Source organism: Solanum verrucosum, unplaced genomic scaffold (assembly GCF_900185275.1).
Source record: "Solanum verrucosum unplaced genomic scaffold, falcon-dt-bn FXZP01000238.1, whole genome shotgun sequence".
In the NCBI taxonomy this organism is placed as follows: domain Eukaryota; kingdom Viridiplantae; phylum Streptophyta; class Magnoliopsida; order Solanales; family Solanaceae; genus Solanum; species Solanum verrucosum.
The window spans coordinates 1,863,346-1,890,568 of NW_026020630.1; the positions used below are offsets into that span (position 1 = coordinate 1,863,346).

Consider the following 27,223-nt stretch of genomic DNA (forward strand, 5'->3'; position numbering starts at 1 on the left):
ATGGTTAAACTCCACTTTATCACCCCTTTATATACAAACCATCATCACCGCCTGAACTACAAATCGCCACCACCTTTTCAACTAGCAAAATGATCGGAGAAAGAAGACGCCGGATTCCGACGATCGATGTTCCACCGTGGCCGTACTCCGATGATCAGACGGCGAACATGCAGTTCATGTTAAGCCCTAGTACAAATTCCATTTCTACCCCTAATAATTACAATTACAGTAACTTTGTTGTTGAAGATGATTATTCTCTGTTTCTACAAAATGATGCGGAAGATATCGATGAATTTGAGTTGGAAAATCGTGAGATTGAACTTCCGGTTGATGTTTACGCTTGTGATAATTTCAGGATGTATGAGTTTAAAGTAAAGAGATGTGGACGTGGAAGGTCACACGATTGGACGGAATGCCCGTATGTTCATCCCGGTGAGAAAGCTCGCCGGAGAGATCCACGGAAGTTTCACTATTCCGGTACTGCATGCCCGGAATTTCGTAAAGGGAATTGTAACAGAGGTGATGGGTGTGAGTACGCACACGGCGTATTTGAGTGTTGGTTACACCCAGGTCGCTATCGTACGCAGCCTTGTAAAGATGGTGGTAACTGTAAAAGAAGGGTTTGTTTCTTCGCTCACTCGCCTGAGCAACTCAGAGTATTGGCTCCGGGTTCGGGTTCGGGTTCAGATTCGCCTCGACGGTATGTTAAAGCTTTGCATTTTGTTTCATCGCCTGAGTCGAGTTCGCCGCCGACGGAGTCACCACCGATGTCTCCGATGACGGCGAACTCGTTTACCTCACTGAGTCGATCACTCGGATCGAACTCGGTGAATGAAGTAATGGCTTCACTGCGTCAGCTACAGTTAAACAGGTTGAATTCCATGCCTTCATCATGGAATGTACAGATGGGTTCACCTGTACTCGGGTCACCTAGACGACCCGTTATCCGACCCGGTTTTTATAGCTTACCTACAACACCATCTGGAGATCCGACCCGACCCAGAAACCGTTGTTTCGATCTATGGGAAAATGGGGAATGTCAAGAAGAACCTGTTATGGAGAGAGTTGAATCGGGAAGGGATTTAAGGGTGAAGATGTTTGAGAGGCTAAGCAAGGAGAATCCACTCGACGATCCGGTAAAGCCGAACCCGAATTTAAATTCGGGTCCGGGTCCAAATCCGGATGTCGGGTGGATTTCGGATCTGATCCAGTAAAGTAAATGGTGGTTCTTTTTTGTGTTTTCCTCATTTTGGAAGCTAAAATTGAAGGATATTATGTATGTTATTATTATATAATATGGTAAGAATTTAATAGTGGTAATAGATATGGGGAATTATGTTTGGTTGTAAAGGGGAAAGTGAAAATTTAGGAAGTTTTTTTTTGAAGGAATTGTAGGGAGCTATTATTATTATTAAAAAAAAAAATACCCCAATCTTTAGAACGATTTTTTTTATAAATGTTTAGCCAAAATGGCAAAGTAAAGATGGGGTGTTGTGTTTGTTTTGATATTTGAAGAATGGCAAATTGTAATCCTTTTAATGTTATGTATATGTACATTTATATATGATTTTGTAATTTGTAATGTTATTTTTATTATTGTTATTGTTGATTGTTTTTTAAGTTTCATATTTGTTAAGCTAGAGTAATTCTCTTTTTATGTCAATTGTTTAACTAACTAGATTGTTTATATCTTAAGTCGAGAGTCTATCAAAAAATAATTATTTTACTTTTGAGGTAGAGGTTAGGTCTGTGTACTCTCAATTCGCCATGGATTTTATTTTATGGAACGATAATGGGTTAACTAAGGTGCAAGTGCGAGGATCTATCGAAAATGATCATTCTACCTTAATATAATTAGGTTTGAATGTGTTTTTATCTTCTTTTTTTTTAGATTTTATTTTGTAGAACTACGATTAAGTTTTTTGAGTAGTATTAGCCAAGAGAATACGTGACATATTTTTGGTATGCATTTGCATAATTTAATCATAGTTAAGAGCATACTTTTTCATTAATATATAATTTAATTATGATTAATTTTGGCATGTACTTATTTAAACATTAAGGAGTAATAAATAAATAAATATTTAGGAAAAGACAATGAAGTACGTACTCTTTGTCATGTTTGATTATTAGAGGCTGCAGATGTTGTACGTATTCACAAGTATGATGCCAAGTGTAAGTCATGCCCCAAATACAAAAACTATCTAATCAATCGTTTCGTTTGGTGGGTGAGATAAAAATAATAATTTTGAGATAAATATAAAATAAAAATAAAATGATAGATTTATCAAATCTCGTATAAAAATGAGTTAGCTAATTTTATAAAATATTTCAATCGTTAAATTTTCTTATCTATCTTTATCTCACCGATCAAACGATCCGTCACAATTGTGGGGACATAATGGAATTGCCAAATGTGTGGAATTTTCTTCTGGTACAACTTTGTTTAGTTTGCTAAGGGTGTTTCGACGGAAAAGGCAAAAAAGTAGAAGTAACAATAGGCCATTATTGGTGTCATAAATACTGTAGTTTCATATGATCCAAGAAAACTTTATAATGTGTTTCATGTGTTCGATATTAATTGTATGAGATTTCTTTTTATTTTATAAAGAATAACTCGGAATAGATAAGGGCGGGCGGGGGATTATGCAACGGGCTTAAAAAGTATTTTCCTAATAAGAGATAGATAAACGATGGAAGATCTAGCATGTGTCCGTCTTTGATTTGCGATTCAAAATAGAAAATTCGTGTTTAATTTTTATGAGATAGAGATAAATAGAAATATTACATAATAAATATCTATGGTGTGAAATTTGTGATTACCACAATCACTTTCATTATCACAATCAATTATTGGTAAAGAGCGATAATCATTTACAACAATCACAAATCATACAATTTCATTAAGGTCGATAATTTATAAAGTCCACCTAAGCAAACTCAAAAAAAACAAATTTCTCATCAATTTTGAGTTTAAGAGTACGCTTGGATACAAGTTTCTTTCTAAGAGGTGAAATAGAATAATTCGATCTGATCAAACATGATAATCATACTATAGTAGAACATTATATGACCCATTATTGTACTATCTTTTAAAAGTATGATGACAAGTGTATGTTGCTCCAATAAGTGAGATGATAGGACAATTTTTGGGACACAATGGCATTGCCATATTTTGGGGCTTCTCTTCTGATGCTGTTTTGCTGTTTTTCTAAGTATGTTTTGACATAATATGCAAAGAGTAACAAGCAACAAAGGCTATAATTGGTGTCAGAGTTACTGTATTCTCAGATGGTCCTTGATAGCTTGTGTCACTGCTTAGGATGCGTGTGTTTATTTATTTATTTGGCTTAAGTCATTTGTAGCCATTTAAATTTGTCCGTATATTTCACTTGGACACCTTATCTTAGGCTTGTTCCAATTGAACACTTTTATTAGTAAAAAATAATATCTATTGAACATTTTTTTACAATCAATTAAAAATAAAAATTGTGTGTCATACACTCGCGATGACGTGGTATAATAACTAATCAAAAAAATACATGTGGCATTGAACCCATAATAACAATTAAAAAATAAAATAAAATAAAAATTATATTATCAACTAAAAAAGAAGAAAAACCTTTCTCTCCTTTTCTTCTTCGCCTAAACACCAGGCACCGACCCACCCCCAAAGTCCATTCTTCCTCATTTTCTTTTTCGCCGGAACACGCACAACCACTTCCGGCTAAAATCGTACACTCTGATAACTGTACACCTACCTCCTCTCCTTTATTCTGATTCAATATTGTAGTTGTTATTTTTCCCAATCTCATTCTCTTTTTCGAACAACAATCAAGATTTGTTGATATTTCTTCTTCATGTTGTGTGCTCTTCAGAATTTGAATTCTTTAACGATTTCAAAGAAAATAATTTTAAATTCGTATTAGTCTTGTCGGAATAATGGAGTTTCGCCGGAATTATTTTTTACTCAATTTGATTTTTATTTCTTTAATTGATACTTTTCCGATGAAGAAAACAACGACGATATTGATAATGACGGAATGATGCTAGAAAGAAAGAAAGAATGCAAGAATAGATGGAAAAGGGGGTGTATTGAGAAGTTCATTGGGGAAGATGACTAGCAGGGATTTTTTTAAAAACTTTTTTTTATAGGTTCAAATTATGATTTTTCTAATGGTGACATGTCCAATTTTGATTCGTCTGCAAAAAAGAAAATTGGCTTCACTCGCTTTATTGGATGTGTATTACACTCATGATGCCATGTCACCAAAAAGTATTCAATAGGTACATGTTTTGAACGGTAAAAGTGTTTAATAGGTACAATTTCTAGTTGAGGTGTCTAAGTGAATTATCCAGACAATTTTAAGGGGCCGCAGATGACTTAAGCCTATTTATTTTTATACAATTTAGGGGTTGTTTCGTTAGGAACAAGTTATTCTACGAGTAGTTATCTTGAGACAACTTATCTCATTATATATATGGGATAACTTATCTCATCGGCTATTACTATGGTATAAATGGTGGGATAAATTATTCTAAACATGGCAACCAAACGAGACATAAAATTGTCCTTGGACTAATTTTTTATCCCAAGACTATTTATTCTCATCCTCACACCAAACAACGTGTTTACTTGTGCGCATCCAAAATTAGAGAACATGAATGTCAGCTGGAACCAAATTAACATGTCTTTTAGCTTGATTGTAAACTATGACTCTGATAGTATTGCAAACGTCTTTATTTCTTCTTTGAGATTTATGAGGACTTGGTTCTTGAATCTTCATTCTTCCTTTTCTATATAGATTTGTTTTTCTTTACATAGTTTGTCATCATCAAATTACCTTATAATCTTAAATTTAGATACAAAGATGATGGTAATTTGATCCAATTTTTTTATTTTTGTTCTAGTTTATTTTGATTTGACTGTAATTAGGAGTCGCCATTATCAATAGTTATGAGTACTATTAATACATTACATTGGCCACCACCATTCACTATCATAAAAAATTACCATCATGTGATTAGTATCGGTCACCATCACAAATAGGTAGTACCCATAATCACTATCAATACTATCACCATAAACTATTTGCTATACCTACTAGTAGAGAAAATGACATAAATAGTCTCTTAATCATAGGAGTAGGTCTAAAATGGTCCCTTAACTATACACTTAACGAATATAGTCCTTTAACTATTCAAAAACTTATCAGTTTTGGTTCCTTAACTATACACTTACCGGTTTTAGTCTCTTATCTATAAAGTTACCAATTTTAATCCTTTAAGTATTCAAAAACTTATCAGGTTTGGTCTTTGTTCATTTTTAATATAAATTGCTTAGGTTTATATTAACGAAATCCATGCCTCGAGAAATTAAATCCTTTAGCAATTTTTTCTATTGTTACTCTCTCTCCGCTGCTTTTTCTTCCAATTAACCTTATGCGAAGAACCTTAACGATTCAAAATAAAATTCACGAGGAAAGAAAGTATAAGTCATAATTTCATTCAACAGAGTATAAAATGAAGCATTTTTATTGCTACTAATGGCTTGAATATGCAAAACTTTATTATAAAAAGAAAAAAAATTATTTCCCGCTAAATCCAACGTTTGTACTCCAACGACTTCATTGAACGGAATTGGTTTAATTTTTCAGGAATTGAAATTTATAAAATGGTAGATTTGCAATTTTTTTTATTTTTTTTAAATAGATCAATTTTATTATTCTATACATTTTATTTTACGTAAAGAATTTGAGTAAATTAAATAAAATCCGCACTAATTAGAATATTCAAGTGCGGCTTCAAGTCATTAACAATAATTATATGCTTAATTTTATCCTCCATTGAATAAAATCAGACGTATATCTTCTTTCCTCATTAATTTTATTTTGAATCGTTGATGTTATTGTTCTTTTCATAAGATTAGTTTGAAGAAAAAATGGCGGAGTTAGAGAAACAACTTTAAAAATGGGTTAACAACAACAACAACAACATACCCAGTGAAATCCCTCAAAGTGGGGTCTGGGGAGGGTAAAATGTACGCAGACCTTATCACTACCTCGTGGAGGTAGAACTTTAAAAATGGGTTAAAGATTTAATTTTACAAATATTTCCGTTAATATAAACCTAAGTTATTTGTATTAAAGAAATGGACAAAAATACCAAACCTGATAAGTTTTTGAATACTTAAAGGACTAAAATCGGTAACTTTATAGTTAAGGGATTAAAACCGGTAAGTGTATAGTTAAGAGACAAAAACTGATAAACTTTTGAATAGTTGAAAGACTATATCCATTAAGTATATAGTTAAGGAACTATTTTAGACCTACTCTTATAATTAAGAGACTATTTATGTCATTTTCTCCCTACTAGTATTGACACTCGCTACCACCAGTTAACACCTACAGTCATTATCACCCGTTACTTATTATATTACTGTTTTAAATTTTTCTTTTATAATTAAGTTGTGCATTAAAATTAAAATATTTAAATTTAAAAATTCATTTGAATATAAAGATATTGTAACAAATTGTGGACCCAACACAATCCAAGAGATAAGGTATTTCTGTTGTGTGATTTTCCAACACACTATTAAATACTATCAAGTCTTTATCATATGCCTAATCCTTTTGGACTTAAACTTGCATCATTATTTAAATTAAATGATCCCTTTGAAATCCGACGTAAGAATAAAATTATGGAGTAATTAATTGTTTACTTTGATTCAATTTATTAAGCAACTTTTTTTTAATCTACAAAGTTACATCACTAATAAATATTTTGACTGGGTAGCTGATCAATATGATGTTGACAACCATGACTTTGACCAATATAATTTTTTAATTATATGTGTTGGGAATTTATCTTCTAAATTATGACATAAATTATTTGAGGTTTAACTTACATTAAGTTAATATGAGCTGCATGAATATATATGTACATATCAAATATGAGAGCATGACTGGTTTTTGAATTGGAAAAGATAAAAAAAGTTTGATTGATTCATTCTAACCTGACTATCGTAATTGTAAAAAGAATTGATCACTAAAAAAACTGAAATTAATTACAATTTTTATTATTTAGCTATTAAATTTATTCGTCAAAAAATTGTCACAAAACATTTCTAGGCACAAGGAAAATGTTAGTACTACTATTTATTATTCTTATGTGTATATAGTTGATATCCGATGATGATTACAATAATATACTTTCATTGAGGCTTTACTACCACAATCAATTATCAGTATGATCAACAATTACCTTCATTATTACAACCAATTATCAGTAACAACTGCTAATCACCTTCATTACTGTAATCAATTATTCATAACGACCGACGATCACATTCAACCATCACAATTGCATAATTTCATTCGAAATTGACAATTTATGAAGTCAAGATCAACAAAAATCCACTTTAGCAAGCTTAACATAAACATTTTTGGCTAGTTTTGAATTTAGGGTGCGCTTGACGTACAAGTTCTTGAAGAATGTATAGTTATTTCACCTACATATTTTAGTTAAAATATCTTTTTCTTTCTAAGAGGTGAAATAGGATAATTCAATTTATCAAAACGTGAAAAGCGTACTCTGATAACACATTATTGTACTTATTTTTTAAAGTAAAATGACAAGTGTACGTTGATAAGTATGTTTTAACAAAATAGGCAAAAGAGAAACAAGCAACAAAGGGCTATAGTTGGTATCATATAGTCCTTGGTAGCTTGCTTCTTATGCTATGTCAGTAGTACGGTTTTATAAACGTGTTTTTTAATTTGGATTCCGTTGATTTTTATGCAGGCTAACTTTGAGTATGCATAAATAAACATTTAAATATGTATAAAATTAAATAAATAAACACAAATTTTATACAAACACTATAACGTGTGATTAAGCCACACGGGAAACCGCAGAGCAAAAGACCACTAGGCATGGTCAGTGTGCTGAGTAAATTCGTCATGCTTTAAAGAATTTGTAATATAAAATTAAATAAGTAGATACACATATCAGATAAGCTAAAGAAATATTTTCAATTGCTTGTTGTTATCATCACCATCATCATCAATAAAACACCATCATAATCATTCAACTAAAGTGACCCCAACTTTAACCAAAGAAGGTAAGTGGATATTTCACTATCATTTAACCAAAATTCCAATATTATTTAAAAATATTATCAATAAATAATCCTATTTAACAAAAATTTAATAACAATCTACAATAAATGGTCAATAAGAAATGAACGGAGTATTGACCCTTCCAAGATTATTTGGGCTAAAAAGTAGATTATAATCATAACAGTTCAATTCTTATTAAGTTTTAATTTTTTTATTTATTAATTTTGACACCTATTATTCTTCTTCTTATAAATGACTACATATAATATATAAAAGAACTATATAATTTTTTCATGGACCAATTTGGATATGTTCATTTTTGTATGAACGTTTTATAAAAGTTAATAAATGAATGAGTCAATAGTCAGCTCACCCCAAAGTATTCATTGCTAGATGATGCAAAGTCACTTCTTCAAGCAAGTTTTTTTTTTTTTTAATGTACAAATATTACTTTACGAATAAATATTTTGATGTGTGTCACAAAATAATTCTAGCAACTAGGAAATATATAGTTATTATTTTGATGTGTGTATAGTTGATATTGATTTTTCTTTTGCATGATTATTTCTTTTTATTTTTTTTATCTTCTTAATGAAGATTCTAGTTATGATCCCGCCATTATATAAATTTACTTGAATATAATTAGCAACTCCACTAGTTTAGGTACATGCCAACCAACTTTAATTAAGTTGTTGAAGAATTGATGCAAAAGCAATATATTTCTTATTTCCACTTGGACTATACTTTCTTTTATTAATTTTCTAGTGAGTTAGTGTTAAGCTTTTTGTCTCTAGTTTAACTAAAAGTATTACTTCGATTGAGTTATATAATAGTCTTTCATTTATTTAGATGTTGAGATAAGATAAATTGTAAATTTTTTATTAAAAAATCTCAATTTCATCACGGTATTATGATTTCAAGGAAATGCAATATTGAAGCAAACTACTTATTAATATGCTATCTCGGTCTAATAAAGGACATTCAGTAAGGATCGAGAAAATTTTGACTTTTATGATATACTATTAATTTCATCACGATAATGATAAGATGATGAAATGATAAAATAAGTTTGACTTTTCTCATCTAATGATAGTGAATTGTATTTATGACATAAAAGTCAAGATTTTTAAGTCTTAGATGTTAGTTGAAAGTTAATATAATTGTGTTGACTTTATCATGATCGGTATGATAATGGTTGAATTTGTCTCAATTAGCACATTTGTGAAGCAAGTATATAGATTTCAACAGTTAACTGAATAGTCATTGTCTTTGAATACATATTAGTTTAAAAAATCAAAACTTGGATAGCACTAAAGCAATACATAAACAAATAATCATCAACATCTCTATAGCAACCACACTCTCACCTAAACAGTTATACACTCCCTTAGTTCTACGAACCCTTGTTGGCGATCCTTTCACCGAAGAACTCTTCAAAGAGGTTCTAACAATTACATTCTCTAAATAAATCTTTTCTCATGCTCAATAAATTTATCGAATATGATATAATATAATATAACATGAGTTATAGAATAGGATGGGATAGATGATAGAGGACAACTTGCGCACAAAACCCCATCATATTATTAACATCGTTCGTGTAAACTTGTCTGCTTATTCCGAATAAAATTGTCGTCGTCATTTAACTTGTGTTTGTGTATCTATATTGGTATAACAATAGATATACATTATTTGAAGTTAGTCTTAACAAAGTCTAACTTCACACATTTTGTTTGAAACTTTATATAGTTGATGCTTATAAAAGACATATGACGGAAGTTCAATCATTCTTGTCTGATTTCAGTCATTTTTGTTTGAAGTTTAACAACATGTGCAATGTGCATGAACTTCGGACTGAAATAACTGAAATTATCAAAAGTGACTAAAATCCAACTATAATTGCTTGAACTTCAATCATATATAGCTCCAAGCACTGTGTCTGAAATTTGATTTTGTAAAATTCTAATTTCAGACACCACATATAAAAAGTAGATATATGTACCAAAAAGTTTCAAAATATTTTTATAAGTTAAATAACGATATCAAAATAGGTTGTCCCGTGAAATTTTTACGTTAAAAGAGAATTTGGCCCAAAACATGCAAAAAGTGATTATATTAAGAGATCTCTTGTATCAACTAAAACAAGCCCAACATTATCTTCATTCCAAGTTTCACAGACCACTGGATTTTGGCCCATTGTAACATTTTTAAAGTACGAACAATTTTGCGACACAACAAACATAGCCTCTCAAGCTCATATTTATTCGAAATATCGATACTTTAAAAAGATTATTATACATAGTGAGAGTTTGAATTTTAATAGAAACTATACCAAATACAAGTATCTCTGTATTTCATGTCTGAAATACAAGTGTATCTCATAAAATATAGTGACATACAAGAAAACTTTTTTTGTGAAATAATCTTATAGAAATGAATAATTTCTAAATAAGGTTGCTAAAAACAGTTACTTGGGTGTCATTTTTACTAGAAAATTATATTCAGTGACCTTAAAAATGAGTGATTTCGAATTTTTAAACGTCGTTTTCCCATTAAGGTCAAAAGTGTTTCCAGAGACAAAACTTGTTAAACTTTGAAATTTCTTATTCATATAATAAATAGATTAGAAAATAGGGAAAATTATGCAAAATAACAAACATTTAGCCTGCATTAGGTACTATAGCTACAGTTGAAGAGAACTTAATTTGCGATTACAGTGTCCCCAATTCTTGCTATTTGCATGGTTTATATAATTCACCTTATTTTTATAAATCCAGATTTGTATAATTCAGTTCCTTATTGTGTAAATCTAGAATTTTGTATATGCTTACCCTAACTATTTGTATACGATTTATGAAAAATTCATAATAAATTACCATGTTTGTATATTGGCAAGCGAAATATACAAACATAGTTCCAAAAAAATCCTAAATGTATAAATACAGAATTTGTATACAGTTACCCTATTTGTATATTCGCAAGTGAAATATACAAACTGGCAGAAATACATAAACCGTAGCTTCAACAGCAAACAGAACTATAGCTATAAAGCACAATTATCGAAACTATAGCTATAAGGCCTTATCATGTCTAGTATGTTTGTTATTTCTGAAATTTCTCAAAAAAAATCAAATCAAGGCCATTCTCTTGTAAATCATCCCAATTTTAACTGGGCTTTTTGGGCCGTTTGTTGAATATTTGAGCTTGGAATCTACACAAACTTGTTCACATTGTGTTTAGAAGACAAAGCCCATCCTAATTTCTAATTTGCTTAAAAAATGGCAACCAAACTAATTTGCTTAGATAATTAGAAGAAACAAATCCACTTTTTTTCCTTTGTCCTAATTTCTAAGTATGGTTTCAAGATTTAAATTATCGAGTTGGAATTATCATCTAGACCATGTGTGACGGTGTGAAGTCCCATTAAGATTTTCGTGAAATGTTTCGTTCATCCTTGTTGAAGATTCATGCATACTATATTTAGACGTGCTTGACAAAAAAACATCTATTAATGTATATATTGGCATATGGTAAGCAAGACAAAGCAAGTCGATGAAGGAAAAAACTTTCGATGACCATATATTTAAATGGTTAGAACATGCAAGATCTCTCTTGAAACTTTCTTACTTTATATAAGAAATCCTCTTGATCGGTCAAAGCTAGAAGACATATGAAAGACACATGTCTTACATTCACTGATATACTAGAGGAAATGTTCTTCTATGCACGCTTCTACGATCTTCTATTGTTACTTTCTATTAATCTTTTGAAAAGGTAAAAAGGTCATATAAACTATAATAAATTAACATATATTATATTATAAAGTAAAATTTCATGTTTGTAAGAAGTAAATTTCGAAGAAATAGTAAAGTTTAGTAGGTGTAAAAGAAGTTGAACATTCAACCATGAGCTAAGTTAATGTTTTGTGGGCTCTACATATAGTTGATAGCAAAAATAGGAGATATTATGTTGATAATTACAAAGTACCCCCTCAAGTCTCTTGAATACACATTGACTGAGTTATTTTTATCCAATAAATATATGAAAATGAAAATTTATAAAGTACATATAAAGATTGGAAATTAGTACTTCTTGTCCCTCGAATATTGATAAATTTTGGTGTCTTTCTGATTTTTGATTAACCACATCTAACCTTTAATTTGATATGCTGCTTTTGATCCCTCAACAGTAAATCTTCCTTTATAAATTTGATAAATTGTTATGTGCTAAACCATATAACTATCAATACGTACTCTTGTTACTCCATATTTAAATGTATTATAATTCTAAAAATAAGCTTAATGTCACTAATATCCTTTATAAAATGACCCAAAACACATATTTTCTGACAATTAAATGTGCGTAACAAGATATTACAAGAACTAAAATCAAACTTTACCAGTAAGCAAGGGACCAAAAGTGCAAATATCCCCTTAATATTGACCAAGTCAAGTTTACTCCCCCCCACCCCCACCCCCACACACACCCACACCCACACACCCCACCCCCACCTCCTTTTGGAAAAAAAATAGAAGTAAAAGGATGCCCTCTTCTCTTTATATAATGTAAGACTTAGGACTTCTTTGTTTGCTTCTTTTTAAGTAACAAAGACTACTATATAGTTATTATAAGTGTCTTCTTAAGACATTTCTAGTATTTTGTAGTAAAAAAAAAACAACATTTTAAGCTAGTGTTTAATTATAATTTGTAAATCATGGGAAGAGCTCCTTGTTGTGACAAAACCAAAGTTAAAAGAGGACCATGGTCTCCTGAGGAAGATAACATCCTCAAGAATTATCTTGAGAAAAATGGCACTGGTGGCAATTGGATTTCTTTGCCTCAAAAAGCAGGTTTCTAATATTTTTTTTCTCCCTCCAATATTCGTTATCAGAAAATCGCTAATTTTCGATGAAATTTGAGTGATGTGTAAGAAAATTCATTAGAAATAAGCAATTTTCTGATAGTAATATCCATATCTTCGCTTTAAATCCTTATGATTAAACTTATTATTTGGTGTTGATGCCTCTCATGTTTAATATTTCTTGATAGAATTCACCTTATATATATACTGATAGTATAGAGAATTTTTACATTAATGGTCAATATAATTTTAATTGTCTATAATTGGTTGTCAATTTATTGTAGAAAGTCTTTCTATAGTAATCTATTAGCTAGGTACCATGTTTAGTGTATAAATATTACACTCTTATTTTTAACGATATTTTTATATCTTTTTAAAAAAAATTATGTTAGGTTTAAGGAGATGTGGAAAGAGTTGCAGACTAAGATGGCTTAATTATCTTAGGCCAGACATTAAACATGGAGGGTTCACTGAGGAAGAAGATAACATTATTTTAACTCTTTATAGACAAATTGGAAGCAGGTAATTGGTCAAAGGATCTTTAATTATTTCATCACATGTTCAAACGTAACTTTAACTTTCACATATATCTTTTTTCAATTTTATTTCTCGTAGTATATATTATTTTTCAAATATCATTTGATATTTTATTTGAACTGAATCTATTGATAAAAAATTAAGGTGGTCAGTGATAGCTGCAAATTTATCAGGAAGGACAGATAATGATGTGAAGAATCATTGGAATACCAAGTTGAAGAAAAAGCATTTGGCAGCACAAAATAATAGTTTTCTAGACATAGGGTACAATTTCACCAACAATATTAATTCTAGTGATTTGAATCACAATTATTCAAGAAATTACTATGGGAAATTGGATTATTCTAACACATTCACAAGTCATATGAACACAAATGTAACCAATTATTCAAGTAAAAATTGTGATCAATTCCCTCTTCCAACCTTGATGGAAATTCAAGAAAATGATGCAACAATTCAATCAGTTCAAGAAGATAGTTCCTTGGACTCGTGTCAGATTTTCCAGAAATGTGTTACTTCTGAAGAAACCAGCATGTGTCCGTCAACGTTTTTGAAGAGTACGAGCAACACAAGTTGTAATTATATGGATTTGAGCTCCGGAATTTCATCATCATCATCTTACTATGATGACATTCTTGAAAATGGCTTTGATTTTCAAGAAAATGATATAGGAGGAGTTGATCCAAATTCTTCATATTACAATAATATTCTTGAAATTGATCAACTTTTCAAAGGATTTGAAAATTAGCTAAGGGGCTAGATTTAATATATGAAAATAATATGAGGGACAAGTAGGTTTATTTTATTAAGATTTGCACTTACTTTTTCTATTTTAGGTTCCTAGCTACTTATTTAGGTTTTAAGATAATGTTGTATGTATATATGACTCTTTAATAGTCAAGAATATTGAAATTATCTTATTCCATCTAACCATGTGTATTTTTATTTTTCTTCTTATCCTTTCTGTGAATAATGATTAGGATGACTATTCAACTTTAACTTTTACGATCGGAAATGATTTAATATTATCCTCTGTTATACTATCGATTTATATATATTTTTAAAGTTATATTATCGGTTCACATTATCATATATGTCCCTAAGATTATACAATCGGTTTATATATGACACGCGTTTCCAAAGTTTTACATATAGATTGATGGGAATTCAGTAACTTTTGCTCATATCACTGATATCAGTATTAAAAAATCTCTAGATATTTATAAATATTTGATTGGAAATCCAACTATTATTGTAAATTAATTCAAGATTATTATACGCGATATTCATGTTTGTTTTTTCAAATTCTGAATCTACCGTTGTATGGAATCGATGTCATTAATTAGTATTAAAAAATTAATCCACTAAATACTTGTAAATACTTGAACGAAAATCTAACTATTATTGTAAATTAATTCAACATTATCATACGTAAAATTTAATTTTTTTTAAAAAAAATCTTGAATTCACCATTGCTTGGACAATCGATATCATTAATTATCAGTACGTATATAGAATTACCTTGTGAAGCAAGTTGCCCATGAATGCATATAAATGTTGAAATTTTGTCACTAAATTGTCAGCATCGTGCAATCTTTGTTAACTCGTCAGTACGTAGTCATGAATATTGCATGTATTTGCCCAATTCAAAGACAATTCATAGCGTGTTGACGTGATTTTGGGAAACTAATTCACTTCTTGGTCTTTTTTTATTTTTTTTATGTTCGACATTTATATCGAGATTTCTGATAAATACTAATTTCATATCAGATTGCAGGTTTCAATCAAGACCTCTAATTAAAATGAGGAAGTACTTACCATTTCACCATTTTCTTTATTGGTTTAAGTGTTTGCTCTTTGATACAACAATACATATATTTAGTGTATAGTAGGGTCTGGGAAGAGTACTGATGTATGTAATCTTAGATAGAAAAACTGTTTATTAGACCATCGACCCAACTAAAACATATCAAAATCAAGTATTAAAAAATATACCGTAGTGAAAAGACACACTAAAATAAAAACGAGAACAGAACAGTTACAAAAACTTATTAAATAATATAGTAATCGAAACACAGGAACAACAAGTAATTATAATTAAAAATCAAAGAATAAAAGAGTGAGAGAGTAATAATATTGGTCATAATTGGTAGAGAAAACGATAAATGATTAAATATTTTGATTGGCAACTTTTAATAAACAATTAATTAGAATCAGTGGATAAAATTAAGCATCTTATCTTCACGATCGAAGAAATGCTTGCATCTGCATGTACGTAGACATTTGGCACTTAAATTCATAATTGCACTGATAAATACTTATGTACAATTTATTTTAGATCATAAATTTAAAAATATATATTTTATTTTTATATTACGTATTTAATTAAATACCATCATATAAATTGAGACAGAAATACAAGTAAATCTATGTTCTATAAGCTTTAGCTACTTGACATTAATGTGGTCCTCTCCCAAATGGTCAAATGGACATTTTTTGATCAATTAAATTATTAAACCAATAAGGGTGAGAGTTGAGTTTGAATATAATAAATCAACCCCCACAAGGGAAAAAAGAAGTGTATAATTTTCAATCCAAGCTAGTGTGGTTGAAATATTTTAACTAAAGCTTCCACATAATAATTGATGCCTCTTCAAACTAATTAAGGTGAGCCTATCCTTTTAGGGTTTGCCATAATGTTAGAGCTAAGGTTAGACCTTAGGTGAGCCTAGTCACACATCGATTGATTCCACGAATAAATCAAATAATAGTTTTATCAAAATTTGGACAGATGAAAAGAAAGCATTAATTAGTGTTTTTTGCCTTCACTGTTGTTGTTGCTCTTGGATTACCCATCTTTTTATTCCCCTTCGCTTGTCTTGGTGAGATCAGATTTTTAAAATGAATTTCTCCTGATCTCTTTCTTTGTTTCGTTCTTCTTTTATATTGTCACTTAGCTTGAATGAATACACTCGATGGCCGGACTGTATATATGCGCGCAAGTTACCAATTAATGATTAATTACATTATAATTTGGATACTTATATATTAGTATACTATTACTCCATCAAACATATTGAAGTTATTAAGTAGTATAAGTAATTAGTTTGGTAATTCTGAAATTTTCAAATATCCTTGTGTAGTTTCAAAATTGATACTACATTTTAATAATATGTACTATTATTATTACTATATATTAGTTTGCACATTTCTCTATCATTCCTTTTCTTCTTTTTATTTTAATTCTTCTAAGCATCAATTATATGATCAGATGTCAACTTAATTATTATCTCTATTATTAGTTGTTTTATGAAATTATAAGATATGTGCTAATTAAAGTCAATGGAGACTCGAGAGGCCACTTATTATTATCTAAATTAAGTTTGAATGTACAATAATTGTCAATACTTATCCAACAAAATCATAAATTAAAAAAATGTTAGTAACAACATTTTTTTACAACTATTGATTTAACAATTAACAATGTTTGTTCATCGTTCAATGTGCTAGCTAATTAGAAAATACATCAAATTAATTTAGTGGAACTATTTTAGTCCAATAAGTATCAAATCTAGCTTTCGAATTCTTTGGTTGCTTGTTGAAAATTAGTTAACTTGGCTATCAAGGGATGCATTTGAAATTGTGATTTTTTTTGGTTTTCATTTAACGGGTCATACATGTTACGAACTTAAACAATTAGTCGAAACCAAATTCTATTGAATATCGAATGATTATTAAAACAAACTAAAACATTATGCAAATACATGATACAAAATAATTGTGTAGAACTTATTCACTCGGTGTTTATATCAAATCATAGTAATTTATTACAGTTAAGTGATAAGTTAATCTTAGAATATGTACTACTTAACTATAATTAGTAGCAATCTTAAGTTCTTTTATTCGGTATAATCATCTTATATTCGAAATTCATTAGTCGAACTAATCCAAATTGTGAATATATAGCTAGCTTCATAAATAACAAACGAAAAAAGTACTAAAAAGAAGAATATGAAGCAGAAAGAAGTTCTTTCTCACATGTAGAAGTGGAGCCAGTATTTAAGATACAAATTTATAAATTGTTTGAATTTATAAGTTTTAAATTTTGATTCCACTTTGATGTACGATTGAATATTAATGTTTTTGTTTACTTTCATATGTAAATGCAAGGCCCGCTTTAGTAGACTGTACGAAAGACATTGCATATTAATTGTCTTGACCAAAAATAGGTAGCAAAGAAAGAAAAAAGGAATTTTTGAGTAATATATATATAAAAGAGAAAATATGGACCTTTTTCCAAACAGGAATAGAAATTTTCAAGAAAGACAAAAGACCAGTTTCTCTCAAGATAGACTAAGAAACAATATGCTAGCTCGAATAATGAATAATTCATCTAGACCAAGTAGTAGTCATCAGTTGGATGAACTAATAGATGTAGATAGAGACATAGAAATATTCAAACAAAATAAACTAAAATTATTAAATTCACAAGTTCTCTATAATACAAGATTTTTCTCGTCAACAACACATCTATACATACATTATAGAGAAGAACAGTTGAGTGTATCAGAAAACGATAGTGAAAGTATAAATTGTATATATATATATATATATATATATATATATATATATATTAAAAAATATAATTTCCACAGTGTTATGTGTTTTGTGACGTTCATGATGGAGGGCGGATTAATGAAGACAAGTCAGAAACATGTTTTAAGATAGATAAACTTGTAAAATAAAGAGTACACACAACACTTAGACATTAATCTTTGCATTAAAACAAAAGATAAGGTACATAATACAAATTTATATATATGATAGACAGTTTTAAACTCGATAATGACATAGTCCATAATGGACGAATTGATAAAGTCTATTGGGTCAAAATCGGACAATACATATCATAAATTTGGAGTTTGGACTATGCCATTTTCTATTTTACCTGTCTCTGCGTGCATAAATTCTTTAAACAAGGTACGAATAAAGTTCAAATTATATGAAAAACACACCATTAAATGAAGTAACAATATAATTAATGTGTCTGAATTGCTTTAATTTTTAACATCGTTAATTAACTCTTCAACACATCTAAACAATATGGTTAATTAGATACTCCTATTAGAATAGTACTTAAAATTACGTGGTAATTAAAGAGAATATCCTTTGTTATGTTTTGTTGAAAGATGATAAAAGAAAAGAGCTTGAAAGTCCTTTTGTGGAAAAAGGAAAAAAGAAATTTACTTGGATTCAATATTTACAGTAAATCAACAATAACCATATCTAATTATCTAGTATAATTTCATAAGTGAAATCTGTGAATTTCTCATCGACATAGAAAAATCATTTGCAATAGACTTTTGATTAAATAAAGTATCTTAAATTAGTTTGAAAAGAAGAATACATAAATAAAAACAGTAACAACAACAGAGATAAAGAACTAGCTATGAAAAGAAGTACATAACATACATAAAAAGAACAGTAACAACAATGAATTATCTAATGTGATAATAATCGAAGCACAAATGGTAACAACAATCAACGAATAAGAAACTACAACAATAGTGTTACTCCTATTGATAAAAAGATACAGTAGGAACATAAACACACACTTATATTCTATCATGCTCGAAAGCGAGAGAACGTTCAACTATCAACTAGCATTCTACTCAAATCAACGACCTCCAAAATCTCATATCTAAAGTCATGACCTCGTTAAATTCAAGATGCACCATATTTTGTCTAATCTCCTCCCCTCGATACTTTCCAAGACATGTCTCTAATAAATATTTCAAAATTACTAATCACGAAATCAAATACAAAATAAAATTATTTTTCGTATTATCGCTTTAGTATTACTCGATCCAAACAACCCCTTATTTGCTTTCTACATAAACCGGGTCTATATAAATAGCTACTTTTTCAGTACCGAAACATTCCCGCCAAAAATATCTTCTGGATTCTTCTTCAATACGCCTCTTCCCAATTTTTGTTTATCATCTCCGTGCAGCTTCAACTGCAACAAAGCCAACTTCCGATCATCGGTGATTCGAAATGGTAAGCATTTCTGTATTCTCTATTAACAGTAGCTTATCAATTTGTGTTCATTGATCTGTGTGTGTTTGCTTCTTTTCACGACTGTAAATACGTTGCTGGACCTAATTTCTACAGTATCGAAATCCTTAAATGAAATTCACAGGTTCGATTACAAATTTCCATATCTTTTGGTGGAAGTTTTTCGGTGATTGATGTATTTTTTTTGTAAAGTTATTTTTGTACTCCGATTAAGGTTAATATTGCAGTTTAACATCAATTTTGAATACATATGGATTTTTTTTTTATTCTCACTAATCTATGTGTGTTTGCGGCTTTGCACAACTGTTAATACGTTGCTGGATCTGATAGCACTGTGTTGAAATCCTGAAATGGAGTTTACCAGCTCCATTAGTATTTTCAGGTTTTTTGGTGGATTTTTTTCAGTAATTGATGTATATGTTCTATTGAAGTTTTTTTTGCTCTGATTAAGGTAAATACCGCAGTTTAACATCATTTTTGAATAGACATATGTGTTTGTATTTGTACACAGAGGAAAGAGTTATGTAGTTTACTGCATTAGATTCAGTGTAAGAAGTGCTTCTGTAGCCTCAATTAGTCTGCTCTCTTTGTTGTCTGATTCATGTAAGGCGAGGCTTCGTCTTATAGTTCAGTATCTGTCTCGTGCTGCTGGTGTTGTAATTAGTCAGGTGACTGTGTGGATTGTTTTCTATTTTATTTGTTCTTCAATTTTCATGTAATCCTTTTTTTTGTCTCTTTGCTTAATGTAGCTGTGGTTTATGCAAGTAACTATCTAAAAAGAACAAGACGTTTGGAGCTCTACCATACTGAGATAGCTATTTGGCTAGATAATTTAAATGAATGTAGTTTTTTAGCATTGGAAGTTGGAACAAATAAGGTGTAAATCATGTAGATCTAGAAGTCTAATTTGAACTCTAAATTCTATCCAATCCAATTTGATTGAAGTATGTCGCATTGATGCATATGATTTTGTGATATTCAGTATTCAACTCCTGTATTTTATGACACAGTCGAAGAAAAGAGGTCTTTCCTTGGATGAGAAACGAGAGAAAATGCTACAGATCTTTTATGATTCACAAGGTTTCTTCCTTGTAAGTATACTAGTTCCTTGTATACCTTTGATTTTTGCTATAAAATCATGCAAAATAACAATGGAGATCAATGACATTTAATTCAACTAGTGGTTTTAGTTTTGGTGCAAATTTGATGTCACAGTCACATCAGGTGTGGGAATCAACTAATTTCTATGTCTTATTTTGTTCTTTTACCCTGTTTTAGCGATTGATTTCCCTCGAACCGATTGTATCATGAAATCTAATATTTAGCATCATCCTGCCTATTCTTTATGTATCTGTTCTGACTATTCTTTCTGTATCTATTATGCTTTGCACCAGTGTTCATCTGTGGGTTGATAAGAATGCCTATTTAAGGGTTTTTAGTCTGGGCTTGTTAAATCTTTAGCACCATTTAAGCTAATCAAATTTAGAAGGGGATCTTTAGATGTTTACCAGAGAGCTCAAAAGTTTTGAAGTAGCTGAAAGGTTCTTGTTTGACACTGGTCTGTGATATTTCTAACCAGATAATTATCAGATAGTCAGAGAGAAACAGTCACACCCTCTCTTAGTTGTCTTCTCCTGTATAATACTGGAGATACCCTAATGACCAGGCTATTCTTGTGGTATCTGTTTTTATGTCTTCAAGAATGAGTCTCACCTTGCCTCATCCACCAAACTCTTTTCATATATAGTTGTTTTTATCCTGTTCTTTCTGACCCTCATGATCCATGATAAGATCACATGTTGCCTTCTGGAATAAGTTCAACATCTTTCGATTACTGCTGGAGTACAAATCACATTTTATTTATTTACAGTATAATTCTTCCTGCATTATGATCTAATTAGTATTAGATTTTTCAATTCGTTGTCATTTCAGCTTAAGGAACTTGAAAAGTCGGGCCCTAAGAAAGGTGTTATCAGCCAGTCAGTGAAAGACGTTATCCAAAGTTTGGTGGACGATGATCTTGTGTTTAAAGACAAGATAGGGACTTCTGTGAGTAATATCTGCTTTGTGTTATAACAGAATCGTCATTTTAATCCTTTGCTGCTAAGCATAAAGTTGATCATCTATATTTTATGTTCTATAAGCATCATCAGTATCCCTCCACACGTCTATAATCTCAAGCATGTTCGTTTTTAACAATCAATCTCAAGTATGTTAAATGACTTGCATATTCCAGGTATACTTTTGGAGTCTGCCTAGTTGTGCTGGGAACCAGGTAAGTGTTTGGATTAATCTTTGCACATGCTTGTCATCTTTATTTTCAGCTGCTTCATACATGATGTTCATTCAACAGCTGAGAACTGTCTATAGAAAGCTTGAGACTGATCTCCAGAACAATAATAAGAGGCACACTGAACTTGTTGAACAATGCAAGGCCTTGAAAAAGGGACGTGAAGAATCTGTAAGTACACCAAGTTCTATATGGTCCTCTAGGATAATCTTGACACAATTTTGTATGGAATAGGTTAACTAACAGACCGTTTCTACTTTTCTCTTGTGGCTTTACTAGGATGCACGAGAAGAGGCCTTGAATGAGCTGAAAGCTATTGAACAAAAACATAAGGAACTTAAGGTTGAGGCGTGCCTTTGATGTTTTGGAGCTTGCGAAATTAATATGATATTTAGATGAATATGGGTTAGCATTTTTATTCTGAAAAAACTAAGGTGAGATTATTTTCTTATTCAGGAAGAGTTGATGCAGTACGCTGATAATGATCCTGCTACTATTGAAGCAATGAGTAAGGAACTCTGAGCATACTTTTTAGGCTCCATCTCCAATAGTATTTACCAGACAATATGTTTTATTATTCAGCTGTCTATTTGCATGAACCAGTATGCTTCTCTTTACCAGAATGTGGGTGTTTCCTAACTTGGGAAGTTCTTTTTGGCAGAGAAGGCGATTGAAGTTGCCCATTCAGCAGCTAATAGATGGACAGGTATGACTGTTCCTGCATTATCCAGTCATTACCTTGTATGCTTCCCTTATTTCTCTCTTTCTTAACTATCATGTGCATTTTCTATACAGATAACATCTTCACATTGAGACAATGGTGTTCAAATAACTTCCCCCAAGCAAAAGAGCAACTTGATCAGCTATACAATGAGGTAAGAAGCAAAATCCATCATAAAGAGCCATGAATTTGTTTGTATAGGATTGTGAACTACTGCTTCATCATGCACCCCTTGGATATATCAGAAGAGGTTTAGAAAGTTAAGAAACTTTGCCATATTTCATATCGATTTTGCTACCATGTCTCTCCACCTTATTGACTAATGTAACACCATCAGTCATTTAAAAAAAAATCAAAGCAGAATTAGATCAACTCCCTATACTTGTAAAAAAGGAGTTCTCCCCTAGAAAGTTATACATAGACCAAATTAGCCTTCAACACTTTCTATCCCATCCCTCCCATAAGCCCTTGTGGCCCTTACACCTGATCCTAGTCCCCTATAATCCTCTCTTTCTCTCTTGTTTTTTCACTGTTTCTTGTTGGGAGCTTTTGAACTTGATTATTATCGCCTTTCTCCATTGGAATAACTACTTTTAGTTTAAAATGGTTAAAGTTTTTTGTGCTAAGGTTAAGATCGTATTTTCAAATTTGAAAGGGTTATGAATAGAGACTGAAATAAAGACCAAATAATGAAATGATTGGAAGAAACAAACTAAATGTAGATACACAGTTTACTAGCAAATTTTCAACTACCATGTTGAACTAGTCTTTTTCTTGTCTTATGGCAGGTCGGAATAACAGATGACTTTGACTACTTAGAGTTGCCAGCAGTGGTTCCTCTTGCAGTTACTGAGGGTGAACTTTAATTGTCTGTAAGCTAGTTTGACATATGCTTTCCTTGTGTTCTTTTACCTTTTATTATGTTTGTTCTTTCCAGTGGTATCGGAGTTGGTTCTTGCTTTAATAATTTGAATGATCTTTAAAAGCATTGTCATATATGTAGTCTGGGCAGCTTAATAGCCATAATTTTGATTAGCATTATGAATGTGCTTTCACTTTACCATGTTTCAGTATGTCTGGATATCTTATTCTCTCCCGGAAAATAGATTTCTCCAGAAAAGATTGTGAGTTCAATTCATATTTTCCCCTCATGATTCCTCAAAATCTCGTGCTAGAGGATATTGTGACACTGACCCATATAGAAAATTGTTTGTGGATGCTATCATACTAGATGAGGAGATTTTATTGATTGATTAATTCAAATTTACATTAGATAGATAGGTGTCATTTCGTCGTGTTATTTTATCTTGACACCAAAGTACTTTATGCAATATTAAAGAAATCCGTCAATTTGGGGGATGGAACTACTGATTAACGGCTGAATAAAAGTTCCAATAATTGAATTAAAGTCCCAATAACGGTTATTAGCCAGCTACAAAAACGTCAAAAAAGGAACGACCAACTCTATTTTAAAATTTGAAAAATTAAGGAAGGAATATATAGGACAAACATTCATGTTTGGCAAGTGGCAAGTGGGGAAGGAATTTTCATTAATTGGAATAGGTCCACAAATTATTTTTTCTACTGTACAACTCAAAACAATCTGTACTCATAACGTGCATTGAATCTCAACCTTACACCTGTCCCTTTATTAACGGCTAATAAAAATTTCTTATTATTGAATCTTTTCCAAATTGGAAAGAAATTTAATTTGACAGAGTGTATACTGAGTGGAGATCCTTTACAACCAAAATTTCATAAAATAAAAAATGAAGGAAATAAGGGATTAAAAATTCCCTTCCTTATTTATAAAACCCCAATTTTTCTTTTTTAGTGAAAACAAACATTAAAAGAGTCTCAACTCTCAAGAAAGAAGAAAAAATGGAGGTGTTGAGACTCTGTTTAATGGCTATTTTTGGTTTGGTTATGGCTTTGGTTATTCCTTCTATCAATGCTCAAGTACCTGAGCCTGCTCCTGCTCCGACAAGTGATGGTAAGTTCTTTCTTCACCCCCTCCCCCTCGGTGTTTAATATCTGTATTGGAGCATGACCAAGGAACAAACTCGAGACCTCTAGTCAAGGGAGAAATAGTTCTTATTTGAGTTTTTATAATAATAATGTATGAATGAACAATTCTTGATTTGATAATAGATCTAGGATTTATAAGCAATAGTACCACTTATATGTATAGTATATAAGAGAACATGTTGTGATGTACATGATACATACATTGCCTATACACCTTTTTTTGGTTTAACCATATGGTATATTTGAGGTTTACTAGCCGATTAATTTAGATTCGCATGAGTAGGCTTATGAGTGGATAAAATGCTCACTATTAAAGAATTTTTCATTCTCAAGTTTCGAACTCGATATTTCTGATTAAAGATGCAGAAAATTTCACTAATTTGGATTTGCCTTGAGTGGCCCGTGAAGGGATAACGTGTTTTTTACCAAGACGAACTAGTTTTTGTGTTTTGAAGTTGAAATTTCTAGATAAAGATATATGAATTTCAATCATCCCACCCTACCCCTTGATTGTCATTGTGGGTTATAAGATTAGGTTTCATTAGCATAAATTCATGTTTTTTTATTTTATATAAAATTCTATGTTTTGGTAGACATTCATTTTATTTTTTTCAAAAATGCAAATATTAAATGTGTTTTTGTTGATTTGATTTTTGCAGGAGTTGCAATTGACCAAGGTATAGCTTATGTGCTAATGTTAGTTGCTTTGGCAATTACTTATATGATTCATTAGGCAATGCGATACAGCTTCCATTGCAGTTTTTTTCTTATTATTTTTTCTAGTTGTGATTAATTTTTAAAGAAATTAATTTCGTTCTCTTGTATTCTTTTTAGAGGTTGAAATTTTCTATTTTCTTTTATTCAATTATTAAATCGTAGAAATTCTTTATACCTTCCCTTTCTTTTCCATTGTATATGTTCTTTTTATTTGTTTCTATGCAATGTCTTGTATATTGTTTTGTCCACAAAGAGCGGGAGTTGAGATTTTTATTAAAAAAATCGAAGCAAACATGTTTTTTTGTTACGTATTTACATAATTAATTTTTTCGATGAAAAAGTGCCCCCTTAAACAAGAGCCTTAAAGAAGAGTAGCTCTACCCTTGTTTGCAATTTACTAAGGAAAAGAAGAATTGTATAATAATAGAAGTATACATATGAGAAATTATGATCAAAGATTTCTTTACTAACCGCAAATAAATTTCTACAAGTTTTGCTTAGATAAACAAAAAGTGATATCTTTCAATTAGTGAATTAGATAGGATTCATTTGTCTAGAATAAGAAATGTTTGATCAAGTGGATCAATTTTCATAAATGTTGTCATCAAAATGACATTTGTACAAAAAAATTGCAAAGAAAAGGCAAACAAATAAAAACCTATGTTTTTTGAATTCTTTAAAAATATCGTGTAGAATACTTCAAAAGTAGTACATTTTAATTACAGAGGCACAACCACTAGGCGTTTGGCGGTTCTATTCTAAATTTCCTTCCCCTTTCTTACCAATGAGCTGTCAATCAGTTTTGTTATGGATTCACAAGTTAATACATATATATTTACTTAATTTTCTAGTACAAATACAAGGCCTATGGAAAAGGGATCGAGTTCGTCTAAACTCACGAACTCCCACCTAGCTTCACCCCTGATTTTAAATCAGATATTTTGGAGTGTCAAAGCAACGTATATGAAAACTAATCTTCAGTGATTCACCAGATATTTTAGACCATTTCTTGATTTGTGCTTTGTCAAACATTGGGCAAGGGCCATGCTAACAACATCACTAAACACAAATAGCATAAAGTTTTTTTGAGCATGGACCACAAATGGTAATGTTTTCATGAAAATCTCAATTTTCTGCAACAAATCTAAATATACAATGACCCTTATAGATCTAAAGATATGTGAAAGCACATTGTTCGTACTCTTCAATAAAAGCATTGGATGCATGTTAAATCCTTCAAAATAAGTATTTTTTTGTAGTATCTGATACGGGTATAACAATATTAATGAAGAGTCCAAAACAACAATGATGATCTCACTTAAGTCTTTAAAAAACACTCATTGCTCACTTTTTTCACCAATCATCTTGTCCATATCAATAATTTTCTTGTGATGAATTTAATATTTATACCTATGTAATAAATTTATCTTCATAATACTTTTTTATCAATAAAACATGAAAATATTGCAAAATATCTTCTTTTTTTCATTCGATGTCTGATACACATATTGAAGTTGGATTAATTTAGATTCATGTGCCCTGTAGGTAGGGGTGTTTACGGTTTGGATAAAAACCGATCCAAACCGAAAAATCGAACCAAATCGATAAAATAAAATCGATTTTATTTGGGTTTGGTTTGGTTTGGTTTGGTTTTAGATTTTTGAAAACCGATAGTATTTGGTTTGGTTATGGTTTTATTCGAAAAAATCGAAGAAATAACTGAACCAAACCGATGAATTATATACATATATTTTATTAATATACATACTTAATATATTATTTTTATAAACAATTTTAAAGATCTTATATATGTTTTCATTATAATTTACTTATTGAAAGCAAAAATTCCCAAGGTGAAAATATTTATTTTA

The 27,223-nt window shown here is 30.5% G+C and overlaps 3 protein-coding genes and 1 long non-coding RNA gene across 4 annotated transcripts; all 4 read left to right on the forward strand.

Moving 5' to 3' along the window:
* LOC125811596 (zinc finger CCCH domain-containing protein 20) lies at positions 1–1,602 on the forward strand. Its single transcript, XM_049491116.1, is given in 2 exon segments — positions 1–87; positions 90–1,602. Coding segments are annotated over 2 exon segments (1,212 nt in total). The 3' UTR covers positions 1,215–1,602.
* Positions 1,603–12,725: 11,123 nt separating this feature from the next.
* On the forward strand, positions 12,726–14,447 carry LOC125811668 (transcription factor MYB36-like). The gene is made up of 3 exons (XM_049491192.1): positions 12,726–12,970; positions 13,374–13,503; positions 13,663–14,447. Exons 1-3 carry the CDS (start codon positions 12,835–12,837, stop codon positions 14,264–14,266), a joined length of 870 nt encoding a protein of 289 aa, XP_049347149.1. The 5' UTR covers positions 12,726–12,834; the 3' UTR covers positions 14,267–14,447.
* Positions 14,448–19,466: 5,019 nt separating this feature from the next.
* Positions 19,467–23,538, forward strand: LOC125811615 (meiotic nuclear division protein 1 homolog). Its single transcript, XM_049491135.1, has 10 exons — positions 19,467–19,578; positions 20,607–20,687; positions 21,529–21,645; positions 21,833–21,871; positions 21,950–22,057; positions 22,166–22,228; positions 22,343–22,394; positions 22,548–22,592; positions 22,682–22,761; positions 23,396–23,538. The coding sequence occupies exons 1-10, from the start codon at positions 19,576–19,578 to the stop codon at positions 23,471–23,473; spliced, it is 666 nt and encodes a 221-aa protein (XP_049347092.1). The 5' UTR covers positions 19,467–19,575; the 3' UTR covers positions 23,474–23,538.
* An 801-nt stretch (positions 23,539–24,339) lies between these two features.
* Positions 24,340–25,526, forward strand: LOC125811661 (uncharacterized). Its single transcript, XR_007441930.1, has 2 exons — positions 24,340–24,600; positions 25,295–25,526. It is a non-coding gene; the product is annotated as an uncharacterized LOC125811661 (long non-coding RNA).
* Positions 25,527–27,223: the final 1,697 nt, after the last annotated feature.

Excerpts from the sequence above, each read along its gene's own strand:
- LOC125811668 (XM_049491192.1), top strand. The coding sequence starts at position 12,835 with ATGGGAAGAGCTCCTTGTTGTGACAAAACCAAAGTTAAAAGAGGACCA. Across the intron at positions 12,971-13,373 it reads TTCTTTGCCTCAAAAAGCAG|GTTTAAGGAGATGTGGAAAG; the intron begins GTTTCTAATATT and ends AAATTATGTTAG. Across the intron at positions 13,504-13,662 it reads TATAGACAAATTGGAAGCAG|GTGGTCAGTGATAGCTGCAA; the intron begins GTAATTGGTCAA and ends TAAAAAATTAAG.
- LOC125811615 (XM_049491135.1), top strand. Across the intron at positions 22,229-22,342 it reads AAAAACATAAGGAACTTAAG|GAAGAGTTGATGCAGTACGC; the intron begins GTTGAGGCGTGC and ends TTTCTTATTCAG. Across the intron at positions 22,762-23,395 it reads TTGATCAGCTATACAATGAG|GTCGGAATAACAGATGACTT; the intron begins GTAAGAAGCAAA and ends GTCTTATGGCAG.